General features: G+C 41.0%; 1 protein-coding gene across 4 annotated transcripts in view; it reads left to right on the top strand.

Moving 5' to 3' along the window:
• OXR1 (oxidation resistance 1) overlaps positions 1–20,223 on the top strand; it is a 471,436-nt gene that overhangs the window by 217,906 nt on the left and 233,307 nt on the right. For all 4 annotated transcript variants that reach the window (XM_073330328.2, XM_073330326.2, XM_073330327.2 and 1 more), the window contains exon 3: positions 4,247–4,446. In XM_073330328.2, coding sequence (XP_073186429.2) covers positions 4,247–4,446 — 200 coding nt within the window. The remainder of the gene's footprint in view (positions 1–4,246; positions 4,447–20,223) is intronic.

Below are 20,223 nucleotides of genomic sequence, written 5' to 3'. Positions count from 1 at the left end.
ACCTGACGTCTCCAGCTCTGACCCCTGACATGGCACCTGATGTAGACTTCAGTTCTGACCCTTGGCACTGACTACTAGCCCTGACTCCTGCCCTGACCCCAAGGCCTGGCTGGACACACCCTGGTCATTATAGTGCTTCTTCATTTGTTGTTGTTAACATATTGCTCTATTTACTGACACTCCTCTGTCAGCTGCTGATTCAGAAAAAAATAAGTATTTTAGACAATGAGTTTTACCCACCAGTCTTTGCTGTTGGGGTGTGCAGCTAATAACAAAAGAAAGAGAAAATTCAGGCTGGCTTCTATTATGTATAATAACCTAACACTCAGAATTCTAAAAAATGAGTCTGAAGCCCTGTCTCCTTAGAGGCTTCTTCCTGTCTGATTAGCTGGGAGCTACTTATATAGAGTCCCTTTGCTTCTTTCTAAGCATCTGATTAAGACTTCAGCCTCCAGCCCTGTTTTATTGTTCCTTATACCCTATAAAATTTGGGAGATTGAAGTAAGCAGATGTTTCCCTGCTTGTTGTTAATGAGCTAGGGCCTCCGTTTCCTTTCACCACCTACGCATTCTGTTCTGTTCCCTGTGTTTTTAACTATAATTGCATAGCTAATTGGAACCATTGTTAAAGGTTAATAAGACTTCCTCTATTTTATGAAATTTTCATATGAATGATGGTATTTAGCATTCTCTCTTGCCTATAACAAAAAAGTAATTTTCAAGAATCTAAGAGGCATAGGGAAGAAACATATCTAGCTCTCTTATTTCTAAGGTGCTCGTCGTAGCCCTGCCTTCTTGTAATTCCATAAAATTAGTCTACTATCACCCTCAGTTTCACATATTTAACAGTTTATTATGGATTGCACATTTGCCAGACCCAGGTTGGGGTAGAGGGAGTAGCACTGCGCTCTTGGTAACCCTGTTGGCTACAAGAAAGCATAGTGAATGGAATTCCTGACAATAAGTGGATTGGAAATTAATGGAGAAAGGATTGAGGGAAACCTTCACAGTGACCTGTCACTCAGAGTTGCTGTTTTGGAATATGAGGAGCCAGTTGGTCAAGCAGAGGTGATAACTGAAGCAATTCGTAGAAGTGATTGTTTTTGAAGTTAAAACACAAAAGTCTGTAGTTGCATGCTCAGAATAATGAATGTAATGGGTTCCCCCCAGGGTGCCATCTGGAACTGGTCAAATCTGGCCAGTATATGGGTTTGATACCTGGTCCGCCTCTCCCTCAATGTGAAGGGAACAATGCACAGTTGTGGTAGCCAAGCAGAGATTTTCCCCCAGCACTCCAGTCAAAGCTCACTGGTTTAGATTAAAACAAAAACAAGTTTATTAACTACAAAAGATAGCTTTTAAGTGATTACAAGTGATAGAAAATAAAAAAACACAAACTAAGCTTAATATACTAGTTAGACTGGATATGAATTAGCAGAGTCTCACCCTGAAAAATGATACAAGCACGCTGCAGATTCTTAAGGGGCAAGCTGCACTTGCTTTACAGCTTGGAATCCCCAGGTATTTCATACATGAGCTAGAAATCCCTTTAGCCTGGGTCCAGCACTTCCCCCCAGTTCAGTCTTTGTTCCTAGGTGTTTCCAGGAGTCTTCTTGTGTGGGGAGTGAAGAATCACAGATGATGTCACTTTCTGCCTTATATAGCTTTTGCATAGGGTGGGAACCTTTTGTTCCAAAACTTGGTTCCCAGATCCATCTGTGGAAAACTACTGATGTCCCAAGGTGGAGTCCAGAATCATATGGACCGGTCACATGTCCTTGTAGAGTCATAGCAGCCATCACTCACAGGCTGCCTGTAGCTTTTTCAGGAAGGCTCACCAAGTGGGAGAAAAGCATCTCCTAAGGCCTACTGTTCTCCTTAATGGCTCATTGCCTTGAATAGGCCCTTCCCAACCACCTACCTAGACTGAAAGCATCTTGTCTAGTGGGCCTTACCCAGGTTAAATGCATTTGAAATACAGATACGTAGTCAATATTCATAATTTCTGATACAAAAATGATATGTGCATATGTAACCCACACACCTCCTGGGTGTGGTGTTCTGTCCCATCTAGTGGCACGGAGACCACTTAGAGAGAGAGATAAAATGAGTCTGCTCTACAGCCTTAGCTAACAGCCAGTTGGCTTTTAGCTCATGCGGTAGAAGCTCATGCACTAAGCTCCAGGAATCCCCGGTTTGATCCTGCCAACTGATAACTGGGGTCTGTCAGCATTACACATACAAATAGGATAATCATATTCAGCAAATCATAACTTTTCCAATGATACCTCACATGACCCATCTTGCATAAAATACATCATAATTGTACTATAACCATATCATAATAATATCACTATGAAGAATATTGGCTGCAGTGTCACAATGAGATATATATATATATGCAAGGATTCCCTCCGAGACCTTTTCCTCTTGGCTTATCCAGACCACTTTATTGAGTTTTGGGAGACCACTTTATTGAATTCTCTGGTATCCAAAAGCCCAGTTTGAATCCACACTTATCACTGAGGTTTCTTTGTTGGCATTTCATAAAGCTGTACCTGAGGTTAGCAGGCTGAGGTGTATGGTGGTGGGCTAGGGTGCATCACAACTACAAATTACATAATTATAAATCAGATTATATACATATTCTAAAATAAAAGGACTACTTGTGGCACCTTAGAGACTAACAATTTATTTGAGCATAAGCTTTCGTGAGCTACAGCTCATCCGATGCATCTGATGAAGTGAGCTGTAGCTCACGAAAGCTTATGCTCAAATAAATTGGTTAGTCTCTAAGGTGCCACAAGTCCTCCTTTTCTTTTTGGTTTCAGACTAACACGGCTGTTACTCTGAAACCAATATTCTAAAATAGACTAACAAATTCACATTACATTCTACACAGTATCACACACTTTTGTAGTCTGGCAGGATACTATGGGACAGACTTGGTATAACTGCCCCTGTACCAGTAAGTTAGTACAATAGAGGATTTACTGCATAGAAAGTCTTTGATGGCTGGAATTAATGAAGCATGTGACATCCGCTCTAAGTAAAATACGGTGTGGTGTAAACAGAAACAAATGGCTTGCTTTAATGAGACATTAGCAGTGACACCAGCAGATGTGTGAAATGTGTCTTTGTTTAATGTGCATGCACCACATCAAACAGTGTTTCTGAAACATGTACCTCCTTTCTGGAACCGGAGGCTGTAGCCTTCTTTGTACATCCACAATGAGTGCCTGTGCAGTATCCCCTCTCATGCACCCCACTAATGTGCTGCAACCCTTGAGGGACCACATCAGTCAATAGGGCAGTAAAACATAAAAATCTGTGTTTTTCTGGGATTAAAATGAAATGCTGAACTTTAGTTTCCCTAGCCACAATACACAATGGAGCCCCATTTATCCAGTCTAATTGGGACCGGGCCAGATTAGATAATCTAAAATTTGGATAATCCAGAGAATAGTCAAATAGCTTCAGCCCTGGCGACTGGCGACGGGGCTCATGCTGTCATCCCTAGGTGACAGGGCTCAGGCTTCCGTTGAAGCTGGAGCAGCACCGTGCTGGACTGACAGCTATCAGCCCCAGTTCGATTAATACGGAGAGATGGATAAATGAGGTTCTACTGTATATGCTTTTAATTTTTCACAAAATGTAAAAACTAAAGATTCTCTGTAAAAATGAAAATTCCACGTTTTTCTGTGGCAAATGGATTTCTAGGATCCCCGGAGATTAGGAAAAACTTCCAACTGTAAGGGTAGTTAAGCACTGGAACAAATTACCTAAGAAAATTGTGAAATCTGTCATTGGAAGTTTTTAAGAACAGGTTAGACAAACACCTGTTAGGGGTAGTCTAGATAAATACTTAATTCTGCTTCAGTGCAGAGGACTGGACTAGATGACCTATTGAGATCCTTCTCAGTCCTACATTTCTTTGATTTCCTGTGCAACCGTGAACAAATTAGTTAATTTCTCTGTGCCTCCGTTCCCCCATTTCTGGCAATAATACTTCCTTCCTCCCATCTCTTATCTGACTGGTCTGTTTAGATCATTCCTTCCCCAAAGAGTTTACAATCTCTCACTACTTATTTACCACAAAGAAAGTCTGATCACAGTTGGGGCCTCTCGGCACTACTGTAATATAAATACATTGTTGATTTATTGCATCACTATTCTTTGTAAAGTAAAAGCAGTTCAATATTGTAGCTATAAAACAAGTATTAATAGCACGTTTTCTTTGCCTATAGGTTAAAGAAAAAGTCCCAGTCTGTAGATGTTACTGCACCAGGATACAACCCTCTGGCAGCAGAAGCACAAGAGGCCCCACAAGCCAGTAAATTGATACCTGTCACTAACACAGCTACTTCTGAAGAGGAGCAGAACAACACCACAAATTCGCAAAGGCGCAATCCACGGAGGAGTGAGCTGAGGAGATACTGTACCATTGGTGAGCTTAAAGCCATCATTCAGTTCAAATGTTTCAATTAGTATGTGGAAGGCATCCCCACATTGCTGGTCAGTCAATCAGGTGTTCTTTAGCTGGATGGAACAGAGTTGCTGACTTCCTTATTGCTCACTGGGGGCTATAGTCTGTTGCTAACATTAAAGAGTTTTCTTTTGCAGAGAAATTCAGTGGTGTTAATGTCACTTTTCAAGTGGCAGAAGCATTCCACTTGTTTTTATTAATTTTATTTGTTTTTGTTTCACTGTGACTAGGCCTAAGACTCAAGTTTTAAAAATAATGTCAAACAGGAGACTCCGTAATTATAGTTTGCAGGCAGTATAAACTACCAAGGGTAAATTTGACTTCTGACTTTTTAAAAAATGTGTCTAGTGTTGTTTCCAAGCATCCTTTCCTTCATCATTTATTTCTGTTTTTACTATTTCAAAACCTCGCTCTTCAGCTCAACACCCACACTCCATTCTTTCAGGTTAAGCTGTTCGACTTCAGCATCACCTCATATTGCAGCATTTATCTCCTAAAGACTTGTAGTGGTCTGAAGTACTTTAGGTGAAATCTGAGTAAAGTGTTGTGTATGCAAGTTAAGTACATGATAGTTAGTGAGTAAGGAAACCCTCCACTCCCAACCTGGGGTCAGGATATGATGATGGCATAGGAACTGTCATCTCTTCACCATCAGCCTTTTTGAGGAGGTGGAAGTCATGGAAGCGAGTCTGTGCTTCCAGAACTTATGTGGATCCCAGATGGAATTACCAATCGGCACTCTGTCCAGTTCCAAAAGGAGCATGAAGTAGATATAGGCTGCTTTCCTGCTCGGCTCCCTCAACTGCCCTGCCTCCTCTCCATGGACAAATTCACCACACACTTGTCCTCAAACAAGAAAAATTCATCCTTGTGTAGAAGGCTGGGGAGGATTTCACCCAAACTGCAGAGCCTTAACTGCATGGAGTTCACACAGCGACTTCTGTGGGCTGGAGAGTAGAGAGCAAGGCACGGAACTGCTGTGTTTCCGCACTGGAATGAATTGCCTAGGGAGGTTGTGGAATCTCCATCATTGGAGATTTTTAAGAGCAAGTTAGACAAACACCTGTCAGGAATGGTCTAGATAATACTTAGTCCTGCCATGAATGCAGGGGAATGGACTAGATGATACCTTGCGGTCCCTTCCAGTCCTTTGATTCTATTATTATAGTTAATAAAAAATGGTTGCTTTAATGTAAAGCCCTCTTACATGTACAGAATTTAAAGAAACTTCAGAAATATTGTGATTTCTGACTTCCACCTATGAGCTCTTACATAAGCAACAAGCCACAGTGGCACATACAGTTAATGTCCTATATTTGTGCTTCAGTTATGTTGTAGAGCACACAGTGCCTAGCACAGTGAGGTACTGATTCCTGATCAGGGCTCTTAGATGCTAATATAATGCAAATAAATAAATAATAAACCAACAGGCATCTTGTCAATGACTTTAATGGGAACAGGATTGGGTTCCAGGAGGGAGAGTTCTGAGAAACTCAGTGCATAAACATTCTGATGAAAAGCTGATGCTCGCCAAAACAGCCAGAAAAGGCGCAACACAGTCACAGAGGAGCAGCCAGGGACAGAGCTGACAGTGGGGATGGCATCTCACTCACAGCAGTGTGGCTGAAGGACAGTGCAGCTGGTGAAGACAGTAGCTCAGAAATCTAATCTAGTGCAGTCCTCTCTTCACTGCTTGAATCTAGCAGCCTCTTCTGAAACTGGTGGTTTGTTCCATTTCACACACCCCGCCCCCCCCCCCCCATGACTCCAGCAGAGCAGAGAACTACTGTCTGGCACAGTTTCCTCTCAGTAGTAGTAACAGAAATGCAAGTAGTTGTTTGCCAAGGCTAGAGTGAGTGAGTGACATGGTCTTGCCTGACTGGCCAGCAGGGAATGAGATGTCAACACTAGTTATAGCAAAAAAAATGTCACTAATTTGCAGTAGGTCTCCCATCCGTTAGGGAGGTTCTACTGGGTGGGAGTGAGTGAGGTTTTCTTATACTTAATATATTTGCTCGAATTCTGAAGAGAAATGTTAATTTCATCCAGCAGACACACAGCCATGGAAATCTGAAAGAACATCCTGCTGAATTTGTAGTACATATGGAGGTACTGAATAATGCATTGAAATAAGGTTACATGATGAGACTGCAGGTGATCAAAAGTAGCACAGTACATCTGGAGCAGCTTAAAGGGCAACTTTTATTATGGAGAAGCTACCACTTCTCCATACTTAAGGTTGCAGCTAGCTTCTGTGACTTCCAGAGACCTCCATAACATTCTTTGCTTCAGCTCCTGGGACTGCGGGACTTGAGCTGGCAGCCAGCGGGGCCCTGGCAGGTCCCAGTGACAGTTGACAGAATCCTGAGGGGGCCCTCCTCAGGGTTCCAGGGATGGACAACAGCCTTGGGCAAGTGGGTGGGGGTGTCTTGTTTTCTCTTTGCAGCTCCTCCCACCCCCCTGCAGCTTCCAGCTACCCTGGGCAGAGGGGGAACCCCACAGCTCCCAACCACCACGGTGGCAGGGAAAACCATGGAGCTGCAGCAGCAAAAGTCACAGACAAGTCACAGCTTCCGTGAAGTTTTGTTTATTGCCCATGACCTGTCCATGACTTTTACTAAAAATAACCATGACAAAATCTTAGCCTTAGTTATAGATCATCACAAACAATTACCCTAATTTGAATTTTTTTACTTTTGTCTAACCTTCCTTGGTTTCCTCCTAGCTCAAAAATGGCATGATAATACCATTCCAAACTTTCTGTATAGTTAATTTTCTCTGAAAACTTACATGTTATTCATATTTGAAGAAACTAGGCAGTAACTAAGAAAAGTCGGAAGGTATATGACCTCTAGACTTGAAGAATTGTTGAGGTAAAGATAAGAGCCTGCGTTTCACAGACTTGGATCTACTTATAAAAATAGAGAAGAGAAGGCTTTCCAAAGCAGGGAAGTCCAAGGAAGGATTTTTTCACTGCTTAGTGGAAACTAGGAGCAGTGCAAATCTGAAAGAAGAAAAGAGAGCTATAAATCATATATATTTTATTGTAACTTGTCCAGCATCTTAAACAAAATCTTAAGTAAGTCTAAACTCTTTCTTCCATCTTAAACACATGCCCATTACTGTAGCTTTCTGTAACTCTGCAAGAGCTAACCAAAATTACTTTACTAGAAATGAAAAAGAAACAAGGTAAATCCACATACAACCAAGGTAGTCCATTTCAGTAAAAAGGGTTAATGGTGTATTACCAGAAAATCATTCTGTTCTGGAAAACCCTTCACATAAATCAGCGAAGGATTAGAATTAAGCAAGCTGTCTAATAGCATGCAAGTTTTACGAGTAATTGTGAGCTGCAGAAGCTAACTCAAAGCTGCATTGTGGACCCAACTCCCATCAACTTCAGTTTACTTTGAGTCTAGCCTACAAGTTCCTGTTCATTCAGAATGTCTGTTATTATTTGGGGGCTTTTTTTGTTTTGACGTATTTGTCTAGAAAGATTTTCTAGATCACTATAATTGGAGTTAATTCTGACAGTTGTTCGTGACTTCCTGAAGATGAATTTAATGCCACAGCAGGAGTGGACAGAGTGTCATAGATAGAAAAATATCAGGGTATGTCTACGCTGCACTAGACACATGTGGCTGGCCCAGGCCAGCTGACTAAGGCTCACGGGGCTTGGACTAAGGAGCTGTTTAATTGTGGCGTGGATGTTCCAGCTTTGCCTACAGCCAGAGCTCTGGGACCCTCCCAACTCACAGGGTCCGAGAGCTCAGGCTACAGCCTGAGCCCAAACATGTACACTGCAATTAAACAGCCTCTTAGCCAGAGCCTGAGTCAGCTGGCATGGGCCAGCTGTGGATGTCTAATTGCAGTATAGACACTCTCAAATTTCAGTTCTGTTGTGTTTACAGGTGGATATAAAGTAACTAAAAACTAGCACATTAATTTAATTGGGTCAGCAACAGATTTACACAGAAATTTTACCTTGTTTTGACCTTGTTTGCACAGCGTTCTCTGCCAGCAGCAATCAGTGCCTGAGATAGAGCAACACAGGCTAATTATTACCATGATAAATAGATTAAGAAAGTGCATTACAACAGTGTCTGAGTGTCTCTAATTCTCTCAGCCAGATTTACTTCTTTCTGTTGTTTTTTTATTGCACTATGTTAATCTTAAACCAATGGTTAAATGTCAATATTTATCTGATGATTAACAGGTTACTCAAACAAGTTCATGCTGGTAAGTTCAGAGTAAGAATTAAAGTTGACATTGTTATATATTTTAGGTCCCAAATTTAAACTTGTTAAAATGATTGCTCTGGGAATTGCTCTGTATTCTGTCTAACTAAAAAGATCACTTTGATGCTAAATTTTTTTAAAAAGGAAACAAAGTTATCACTGTTTATATAGAACATAGAGCCAAATCCTTCAGTTTCTAGTGTAGGCCAAACTCCTGAAAGCCACTGCATAAGGATGGCTGTAGGATTGGAGACATGTTTTGGTTGTGTTCCGTAGTCACAAAGCCAACAGAGGGAGCACAGTAACTCAGTGTTATGAAACACCATCCAGTTCCGAAGGCAATATACAGGGAAAACATAATTGTTTGCCAAAGGAGGTACAAAAATGCCTTACTCTGACCCTTCAATTCCTTAAGAGAGTGTGACAGATGACAGAGAGTAACACTAACAGTACCATCAAAACGCAAAGCATTTGGTAACATCTCTTGTTCGTATTGTTTTATGAAAAACCACTTATGTAAAGAGACACTAACATCTTGTGAAAAACTTTTAAAAACATTCATTTTAAAAGTTTCTCGGTGTCTCATGTAACCATTTGTTTTGTGTTATTCTTGGCTCTTTTTTTTATTAACAAACATAGAATTATGTCATAGTACAATATCAATTATTAACTGCTTACTTCAGCTGTCACATTACAGTCCTTCCCAAGGGAATTAATTGTGATATGGGCTCATGACTACAAGTGAGGAATAAGCAGTAGGACTACATGAACACCTAAGGATCATAAACCTCTACTGCTCAAGCTAAAGCAACAAGACCGTTAGATCAGAGGCAGTAGCAGATTCATAAACCACTGTACAAGAGTCATCGCCTACAAAGGAGCCACACTGTGTTATGTCCGGGTTACACAGTGGCTGTTCTGAACATTCCACATAATCTAAACTTAACTAACATCACCCTCAATATTCAGACAAAGCACAAATCTTACTAATTTAAAATGGGCCTCCCAGTCATCAGTAATAGATCTCTATCTAATCACTTCACATTTTACTAGAGTGCAAAAGGAAAACTGACAGATTTGCCTGAGCTTGGGATGAAGTATGACAGCTATAATATCTGAACAGGGTCTGAAGACTCTCAGCACATCCTGACAACTCTTTACTAACCGAAACAAAAGACAAGAAGAGTGAGAGAAATGGGGCCGTTGAGGGGAAAGTGCTGTCATATAGTGCTGAAATAGTGCTCTCAAACATTTGCCCGTGCTTGTGGGCCTTTTCAATTTGTGCCATTTGTTCAATCAGATTTGCATGACTGTTGGAGAAATAGAGTTCTTTTCTGCTGTTAGGGCAGTTTGTTCCTCCCATATCGAGGAACATTTTCCTTGGATGTTTTAACTTTTGTTTCTTCCATCATGAATGTCAAGTTTTTATTTCCTGCCCATGTTGTTAAGTTCTCAGCTGTTGGCAACTTGTTTTATTTCCCTGTCCTCTTTGGTATTTGCATTATCTTCCTAATTTAATGTCACTATAAAGCTAATGCTACTTCACATACACAACTGCTTATATGTGTGCACTTTTGCATACACCTGCTTTGCATGGGAAGTCACTGCTACTGTGCATGTTGTGCTCCCAGATACTGTGTACAAACATGAGTTGTCTAACCGGTTGTGTTTTTAAATCTGAACTTTAAAAAATCTTGATAATAAGGGGTATATAGTCTCTCCCCTGATGTGTGCTGAGCAGAACTGAAAAAGTTAAGCATATGAGTTGTGGAGAACACATCCCTTTAATTTGAAGAATTTTTAGAATTCACTATTTCATCAGCACTGATGCCACTTTAGAGGCTTCATCACTTTCAGTACAACGCAAGACAGATTTATTTTGTGTTTCATCTTTCCTACAAACTGTATTTCATAATGCTTTCCAGGCTTAATGAATACAGAGTCTAGAGGAAAAATAGCAGAGAGAGAGAGAGAAATGAAGGGCAAGAGAGAAAAGCAATGTTTTCAGATGAGATGACAAACAAGATGAAGCTTCAGTGAGGTGGGGTGAGCTGTTCTGTGTGGCAGACTCTGTAGACAAAAAAAAGGCTCTTGTACCTTTAGTAGTCAGATTGTGTGAAGAAGCTGCGTGGGACCTGCATAAAGAAACAAAGCTGCGTCAGGTCTCTGGAGAGTTCTAGAAACATCAGCCAAGATTCTCAAAAAGTAGGAACTTAAATTAGGCTTCTAATTCCATATTTAAGCACCAAACTAAGGGGCCTGACTTGCAAAAGTGCTTAGCAGTGAACAGCTCTACTTGAGGTCAAAGGCAGGAGCTGGGGGCTCATCACTTTTGAAAAATAGTGCCTAAGTTTAGGTTCCTCGTCTAGGCCATGGAGAGTAACGTGACATGTACAGTGGTGCTGTGTGTTAGAGTTGTGTAACAGCGTGTTTGCTATATTTGTTAGATTTTTTTTTTATGGTGTAAAAGGCTTTGTTTTCTTCTATTGTGATGGCTGTTGCTACCTGTTATTAACATAAAAAGAGGGCAGCATTGACACTGATGAAATAGAAATTACAGAATAAAATGATAAATAAAATACAAATGTATGATTTAGGAATCTGGCAACGTAAATTGAGGCATGGTTTATCCTAGAAACTTTTGCTGTTCTAGTAATGTCACTTATGGGTGTTGGTTTTTTTGTTGTTGTTGCATTTTTATACTGGCGAAAGCCATAGTATGAATGCAGTTATACTGGCAAAAAAGTGTTTTGCCAATATAGCTTATTTTGATCAGAGAACTAGTGTAAAGCCCTGTTTTGCCAGTATAAACTGCATCTCCACTAGGAGGGTTTGCCAGTACACCTTTTCTAATACAGACAAGCACACACACACACAAACACACAAACTTTATTTCCAATGCTCTGTCCTTTCTTTCTTAATCTTATCCAAAAAGCAATTTCAGGAAACGTAGGAGGCTAAGCTCCTATAATCATAAAGCTCTGGCTCATTTTTCAAATTTACTTTATATCCCATTTGCCAAAAAAGGAAAGAAAAACATGTTTCTTTTCCAGCCCCTGTTCCTCTCAAGTAAATGGAAAAAAATGTTGTTGTTGTTTTGTTATGTTAAAATAAATATTTTGAATTAATTTCCTTTAAGATGAGCCTCATCACTATCACTATTTACATGGGTGCAAATCCAGAGTATGGCTTTACTATCCATTGAAAACAATGGAGTTACACCAGTGTAAAAGCAATATAGGAGAGTAATGGAGTAATTGGGCCAACCAGCTATAAATAAATACAGATTAAATGAATTATGTTTCAAAATGTAGCACACAATTAGCCACCACAGCAGAAATACATCACTGCAAGAAACTATTTCCTGTAGCCTGCCCAAAGGAAATTTCATATGGTAAATACAAATTATGACAAAAATAACATTTCACCAGGCAGTCATTTGAATTTTAGCAGGTTCATTCAGAACATCTGTGCTGGGATAATGAAATGCATCTTTCAGAGAATCTAATGGGACCATAAATGTAAGTAACATCTTGATTTATTATCACCATTATCATTAATAATGAAGAAGACACTTTAACAGAAAAGATTTTGTGGACCACACTGAGATAACATTTTATAAAAAGTGGGTAATTTGTATGGGCCAGCTCATGTCATTATTAATCAAGGGTGAGCTAAATATAATTGGGAACATACTGAGCATTCACTCACAGATTTGATCTGCTTTTACCGACAGAACTAATATTGATTACACTTTATACTCTTGTAAATCTGGAATAACTCCATTGAAATAGGAGGGAGTTATACTGATATATAAGTATCTGAAATAGATGATGAAATCCATGTCAGTTATAGCTGAATCAGTCCAAGTATTGCTTCTGTTTACTTTCCTATAGGATTGTCTGCTTTGAAAATTAGTTTTGTTTTTAAACAGAGCAGATAAGTTAAATTTGTCATTTCCTTATTGTAAGGAAATCAATACATGCTGTAATCCTATGCCTGGAGGTACCGAAATGTTATCAAAACTAAAGCTAGGGCAACCACATTCATAGAATCATAGAATATCAGGGTTGGAAGGGACCTCAGGAAGTCATCTAGTCCAACCCCCTGCTCAAAGCAGGACCGATCCCCAATTAAGATATAGCATATTAGTGCTGTGTGCTTTTTATACTTACATGTTATTCAGAATTCTCATGCTAACTTTTGTCATCCCTGAACAAGATCAGCAATGTCTAAGTGCCGCTGTGTGAGATCCTTAGGTTATAAGTGTGGGACCTTTTACTATTTCCCAGTCAAACTTTAAAGGACCACAGGACCCAACATATCAGTGTTTCAATACTGAAAAACATTCCTGTTGCTGCAGGTCTAGTGGCATAGGAAATCAAATTCAGAACCTAGTGGAATCCATGTCCCCTGGTTGCTATCAACCACTAATGAATGAGAAGCGATCTTGGGTGCTTTCTGGAAAATATGTAAATTTCAAATGTTAGCCAGCGTTTCATGAAATTCTCCCTGTTGCAGGTTCTTTGCTGGCACCTCAGTAAGTTCTCCCTATTGTAGATTCTTTATTTCTGGATATTCTTAAAGGGATTTGGATATAAAGATAAAATAAAAATAAGTTGCTATGTTTATTGCTGAGGATTTGTGTGGCAGAACTATTCTCTTCTCTCCAAGGGTGCCTCCGAAAGATTCTCCTCATCATTTGGAAGTTGAAGATATGTGCTATTCCACTTTTAGAAGATTGACAAAGTCTTTTGTTCTTTAAGTTTTCACACATTTTGTCTGTGAATTAACTTATCTAACATGCACACTAACTGTTTATTATTCTCACGTATTACTAGATGAGTTGTATAGTGCCATTCAAACTGTTTTCTTTTGAGTGCAGTTTCAGAGAATTTTGGGGAAGGGGAGGGGAGGGGGGGAGGACGCTCTGTTTTCCAGGCACTTCATTACCTATGTGAGTGATAAGTAAAGTGAAAGAGATGTGTGCAACACATGGGTAATAAGGAAAGTGGTTTCCATAGCAACAGTAGCTGTAGAAAATTCTCGGTACTGCTTCACTTTTCATGGGGATTTTTATTAGCTATTCAGATCACAGAATTAGTTAAGGTGAGCCCACCTCTGTTTACATAGCTTTGTTTTTCTCCATTTGTTTTAGAATGTAAAAGTTAGAACCACTGGCAGGAGAAGACACTTCCCTTCTTTTGTCCCAGATTGCTGAGATCCATTAGAGATATGCTTTATATTCAATGTATGTAGAAATCAGCTGGGAATTGAAATGTTTTATATCAGATGGGGGAATGGCATTCATTCATATCCTTTCATCTGAACATGTCCTCTTTCAGAACATCTTAGTTTTGATTTTTGTTGGTATGTTTTTAACTGTATGGATGTCTGACTTGGCTCATGGGATCCTTCTCACAGTTCCAGGCTCCCTGCAACATGGGAGCAGCAGGACCTAGTGTGCCAGGTCACAATGGCTCTCAAATTTGGCCTGGAGTGGACATCATGCCGGCAGGGAAGGGGCTCCACCATTTTGCCACCTGCACCCAGTTCTGGTTACTGCCTCCCCGTGGGCAGAGGTGCACTCCAGCCTGCCCATGGCAGGAGGGTGAGAGGGTTCTGGGCACAATTCAGATTGGCTGGGAGAGTTGGGAGCCAATGGAAAGGCAGTAACCAGAATCAGGTCATGTGTGTGAAGGAGAGGTGGTTGGGGCAATGAGTGGTATTGCTAGCCAGTTCTGTTCCCAGTCCTGTGCCTCATCAACACAGGCTCTGACTCCACCCACCCTCACACCCAGCTCCAGTTACTGCCTCTCCATTGGATGTTTGGTTCTCAGCTCCTAAACAAACAGCCAATGGGGAGGCAGTAACTGGAACTGCGTGTGACATGGGGTGGAGTTGCAGACCTGTGTTGATTGGGAGGCAGAGCTGAGTGCAGTAGTATGAGGCAGCAGCAGCTTTATTAAAAGACTGCACCTCTCAGTGACCCAGCTCAACCTTAAAAAAAAAAAAAATTGGGGACTGCAACCTTCCTCACTTTAAGCACTGGGCCTGGTGCTCAGATTTGGGTGGATGTAAACTGGTGGGCCAGAGCCCACCCATGGCTATGCCCTTGCTCAAGCCCGCTTCCACTTCCAAAGAATATTTTCACCAACCATCTATGGTGGTTGTTGCTAATACATGCACAGCAATATTGATTTCTTGCCTCCTATAAAAAATGAGGGGACTCTCTTCCAAGGAAATAAGTGATACTGTTATTTATTTATTTATTTTCCTTTGAATATTAGCATAATGCCACCTGCAATGACTCAAGAACATGAGTACCAGCCTCAGGTCAGCCTGTTAAGAGTCAGGGTACAAATCCCAGTTTGGTTGTGAATCCTATTCTTAAATTTCACCAACCAATTATCAAGTGTAAACTCTTCAGGCACTATAACAGCCTTAACATGTAGTCACAGACAGTCCCCTTGGGTATGCTGATCTAATTTGCCGCGCAAAGTGAGCATACCTTTGTGACAGATGGTCCCTTACACCAAGAATCACAGCAATATTCAGGTTACCACCAGTCCGAAAGGACCGATTACTTACCCCAGGTCAATTGCACCTTAGAGCTCTCACCAAAGACAGTGCTTGTAGCCAATTCTATAATAAACTATTCTAAAGATTCATTTTATAGAAAAGGAAACAAGATAACTATTTACAAGGTTAAATCAGGTAAACATACACACATAAATGAGTTACAGTCTTATGTTTCAAAAGGTCATAGAAGCTTCTATAATAAGCAATCTCTATATGTCCTTTGGGGCTAATCCAGGCTAAGCAGCTGGGGTCTCTAGCTTATGGCTAGCAAACCTTGTCTCCCAGAGTTCAAGCACCACAGAGATCCAGTTCCTTCTTGTTAGGGGTTTTTATCCCCTTCCTCTGAGCTGAGATGCTAACTCAGCTGACAGGAGGAATCCACTTGCATGATGCATCTTCATAGAGGGGTGGGCAGAACAACTGCCTTTTGTTCTCATTAACATCTCACAATAGTTCAGCTAGAGTCAATGGACCTTTTCTGTTGGTCTGGACATAACAGCTTCTGTTGGAGATTAGCATTTCACACTAGTTAATGTCACTCTCCTGTCTGGTGATTTACACAATCACAGAGTGATTGACCGGACTCTGATGGCCATGTACTCAGGGTGGCCAGCCTGTCCTGTGGCTACGTTCTATTTTTGGAGCACTAGCTCAGTGAGACCTCGTGTGAGAATGTCTCCTTGAACTGGGAATCACACACTCAGCTTTCATTGTAGACATGTCTCTAATCTATAAAATAAAGATAGGCCAAGCCAATGGCGCACTGGTGCTGTCAGCTCCTGGAAGTGAATTGTTCAGGACTGGCAGAGGGCTGTTCTCAACTAAGAGCTCTCATTACTGGAAATTGCTTTCCCTGACATGTCATAAGAGCCTAAATTTCACAATCTTCCAGGTACGGTGTAAGGCTCAGCTAAATATAAAAGCAGTTAATTTATTAACCACCCAAAGGAAAATATGATCATACAGAACCACCCATTTTGGTAACTCATATTTGATTTATTTTGAAATCAAATGTGCGGCACCCAGATGCCTTGATAACTGGTACAGTTAGAGACCGTAAATAAACTGGTGTGAAAAATTGGTGGTATCTTTAAACATAGGATATTTGGAGGCCTTTTTACTTGTTCATTATATGTCCCATTTTAACAGATGGATTATTTCAAAATTCTTGTCTGCACTGTTCATAGAAGACTTATTAGAAGCACAAGAGAAAGCTATTTCTTCTATCTGGGTAATCATTTCTGTTTTTGAAATGGGAGTTGTGGTGGCTGTGCTATCAGATTAACAATAGCGCATGCAAAATTAGCAAAATGTCTCTTGTCTATTTGCCTGTTTTAAAACAAAAGTGGTGTGTCATCCACACACAAATGTACAAGGCTAAAAATACAAGTTTTGAAAAGGATTGTACCTCAAACAGCTGCAGGAAGTGGGAGTTATTGCAGCAGTTTGGAGTGTGGTTTATGCTGTGTCTCTCAGGCTGACGTATTCATTCAGATAATGCCAACGTATCTTATTCCTTACAAGATAGAATTTGTGAACACATACAGCCCCCAATGTTGTGGGATGTGGCAAAAGAAAGGGATGACTGGCCAAGTGTCATTGCACTCTGACCTTCCTCCAGTTTCCAGAATGACTGCTTGTGGGCTGTTAGGGTAATGCATCCCCAGGCTCAGCATAGCCTGGGGATGCATTACACTGCTCCTAAGCACCAAACCAGAATTCAGGAGCACAACGATAGCTTACAGCCATCTTCATTCACCCCAAGCTGCAAAGCAACCTTTCCTGAGATGCTGGATCTTTGTTTCTTGCTTTGTCATACTTCATGGTTTCCCATCTGTGATGGGGTGTACATACCCCACACTGGACAAGATGGGGTTAACCCCACACTGTGTGTGGCAGAAGTCCCACCCCTCAGACTGTGCTGGGCATGCTTCAACTACTGCCTCAGTATAAAAGGGAGCAGCCCAGCTCATTCTGGGCTGAGCGCTGGAGGGGAAGGACCTTGGGCAAAGGCTCTAGCTGAAGAGTCATCACAGCCTTTGCCTGCGGGAACAGGAGACCCTGAGAGCCAGACTGCAGGGTTGCAGCCGATGGCGCCGCAGGGAATTACCCATGCTGAGGAGCCCAGGAACTCCAATGCTCAAAGGACTACAACACCTGAAAATGTGGTAGGAAATGACCCAGGGAGGGTGCGCGAGTGGTACCTTCCTCCCGAGAGAGGTCAGCATGTTTCGGCAGGAGTCCCTGCTGACCATTCCACCACTGTCAGGGCCCTGGGTCAAGGCCCAGTGGAGTCGGGTGGGCCCAGGCCTTGCCGCCACCCCCTGGTGGCCGCCTCCCTGGATACTGGCCGTTGGGCCTCACTGCTCCGCATCTAGGGGCTGCGATATTGACTCTGGTCATTGGGTCGCACTGCCCTGTACCCAAAGGCTGTTGTATTGACCTTTGTATTGGCCATTGGACCTCACTGCTCCGCGCCTAGGGGCTGTGACATTGCTGCCAGCATTAACTCGGGCCACTGGGTCACGCTGCCCTGAACATAAGGGCTGCTGTAACTGACTCTGGCCACTACGCCGCACTGCCCTGAATGCAAGGGCTGCTGGAAGTGACTCTGGACGCTTTCATCCGAAAGGCAGTCGGTGACACGGTAACAGCGGTGGTATCACAGCCCTGTCCCGAAAGAGGGATGGGGTGTGCATAGCCTGCAATACCATCATATTGTCGAGATCCATAAGGAACTGCTTGATGAGCTGACCCGGAAATGAAACAAAAACCTGATGGCACTTTGGGATAAAACCATTTTATTTATCAGATATTTAGCTTGTCTTTCTATCTCCCTTTCTAGGATCCTGTAGAAATACAGAGGATTGTTGCCGAGCCTTGTTTTTTGTGCTAGGGCATGAGAAAGTTGGATTTCTGCATAGAATTACTGTAACATTTCACAGTCATTGTTGATTTTGGTGCGTTAGTATGCACATCTGCATATATAAAGACTTTACAGACATAAAATATTCAGCACTTCAGAACGATGCCTTTTTGTAAATTTAGATACTAATTGGCCAAATGACAAACTATCTAGCAACAGCAGCACACCATGAGTCCAGTTGTAGTTGGTATGCCTGAGAGATTGTCTCTTATCATTTTTAATTTGCATAAGATAAAATGCACATCTTTTCTTGATGCCAAGAAAAATGTGAGCAAGAATGATTTGCTGTGTGAGTTGTTTTAAGGTGACAAGGCTGCATTAGCAATGTGTTTTCTTATGGCGTATGAACATATGTGACTGCTTGAGTATGTAATTAAAAGCTTTTGTGATCTACCAACATCTTAAATAATGTTTTTTTCCCTTTTCATTTAAACAATACTGAGATTGGTGGTTCATTTGTTTGCTTATATTATTGCCAAGCTCCTGATAGGCAAGAATTTTCTGAAACCTAGTCACAGAGAATCCTGCTCCAGGCAAAGAAAGCCCGAGGTAGAAAATGGGTCCTGTATGCAGTAATTTTGAAATACACACTTCTGAAAGCCTAATATTTCTTTTCTTTTCTTTTCTTTTCTTTTCTAAAGAGTACACTATATACGGTATCTGTGAGAACAAATTATTTCTGACTGAATGAAACATATGAGATTGATTATACACTGGCTAAGACATTCAAAAATGAGTGTTAAAGTTAATATCTCTTCATGCACCAGAAGCCACCAGGACATCATATAGGAATTAGCTGATGAAAAAGTTACACATCGTCCTAGTAGCTTTGAAGCTAGTAAGATGCAATGAACTTGTATAGGCCAAATTCAGTTTTGATGTAAGCAGGCACAGCTCTTGTTGATCTCACTGGTGTTGTGCCTGCTTCCTCGAGGGCTGAATTTGGTCCTGTGATGATCCGTGGGATGTAATAGCCTCTACAGTTTGACACTGTACAGCATCAAAACCATTACAGTATGTAATTACCTCGTGGCTGGCGTGTGTAAAACCATTTTGATTAGTCTTTTAAACAGAAAATACACAGATTTCTAAGCCTATCAAACAGAAGAGAAAAACATGACCAATTCAAAAAATTAACCTAACATCTTGTTTACAAGGTTTTTGCTGAGTACAGAAAACATAAAAATATACTGGTAACCAAACCAAGCAAGAGTTAAAAACAATTTGGCTTTTTTTTTTTACATGTGATCTTTTTGTTTAAGGGTTGTGAATGATAGTAGCCTCCCTCCAGAAGGAATGCATACAAAGATTAAGGTAGATATTGTGAGAAGGAAAAAAAGAGGAAGAGTTTGCAATGGGATATAGGGAGAGGAGTGGAATAAGAGGGCTAATGTTGCAGAGTTTCCCCCTGGCAAGAATGCTTTGAGGAGTCATCTTTCATGATGGGAATATGTCCTGCACTGGTTTCCAAGTTTGGCACATGGAGATGGTAGATGTTCTCTCCAGCATCAGTTGAAGAAGGCTTTTTCTCATTCCTTTTACAAAGGTGTGTTTGGTTTCTTTCATTGCCACAGAACAAAAAGCTGCTATGTCTGTAACAGCAAGATAGAAGCAGCAGAGAAACATATTACTGCAAAGGGTTCTTTTTGCTGTGATTTCAAATAAGTTTAATTTTTCATTATTCTCCTATGGGAGTCTGCTGAATTAGGCTATAAGTACCTACAAAGGAAGAAAGTTTCTGTAAGTAGAGGGCTCTTTAATATAGTAGACAAAGGCCTAACAGGATTCAATGGATGTAAACTGAAACTAGACAAATTCAGATTAGAAATAAGGTGCAAATTTTCAAGTCAGGGTAATTAACCTTTGGAACAACTAGGATTGCAGTGGATTCTCCATCACTTGAAGTCTTTAAATCATGATTGATTGGATGTCTTTCTAAAAGATAGGCTCTACTGCGTCCAGACTTCATGGGCATCATTCAGGAACCACCTG

Source organism: Lepidochelys kempii, chromosome 2, assembly GCF_965140285.1.
Source record: "Lepidochelys kempii isolate rLepKem1 chromosome 2, rLepKem1.hap1, whole genome shotgun sequence".
NCBI classification, from domain to species: Eukaryota; Metazoa; Chordata; order Testudines; family Cheloniidae; genus Lepidochelys; species Lepidochelys kempii.
This window is presented reverse-complemented; position numbering and strand designations above follow the sequence as displayed.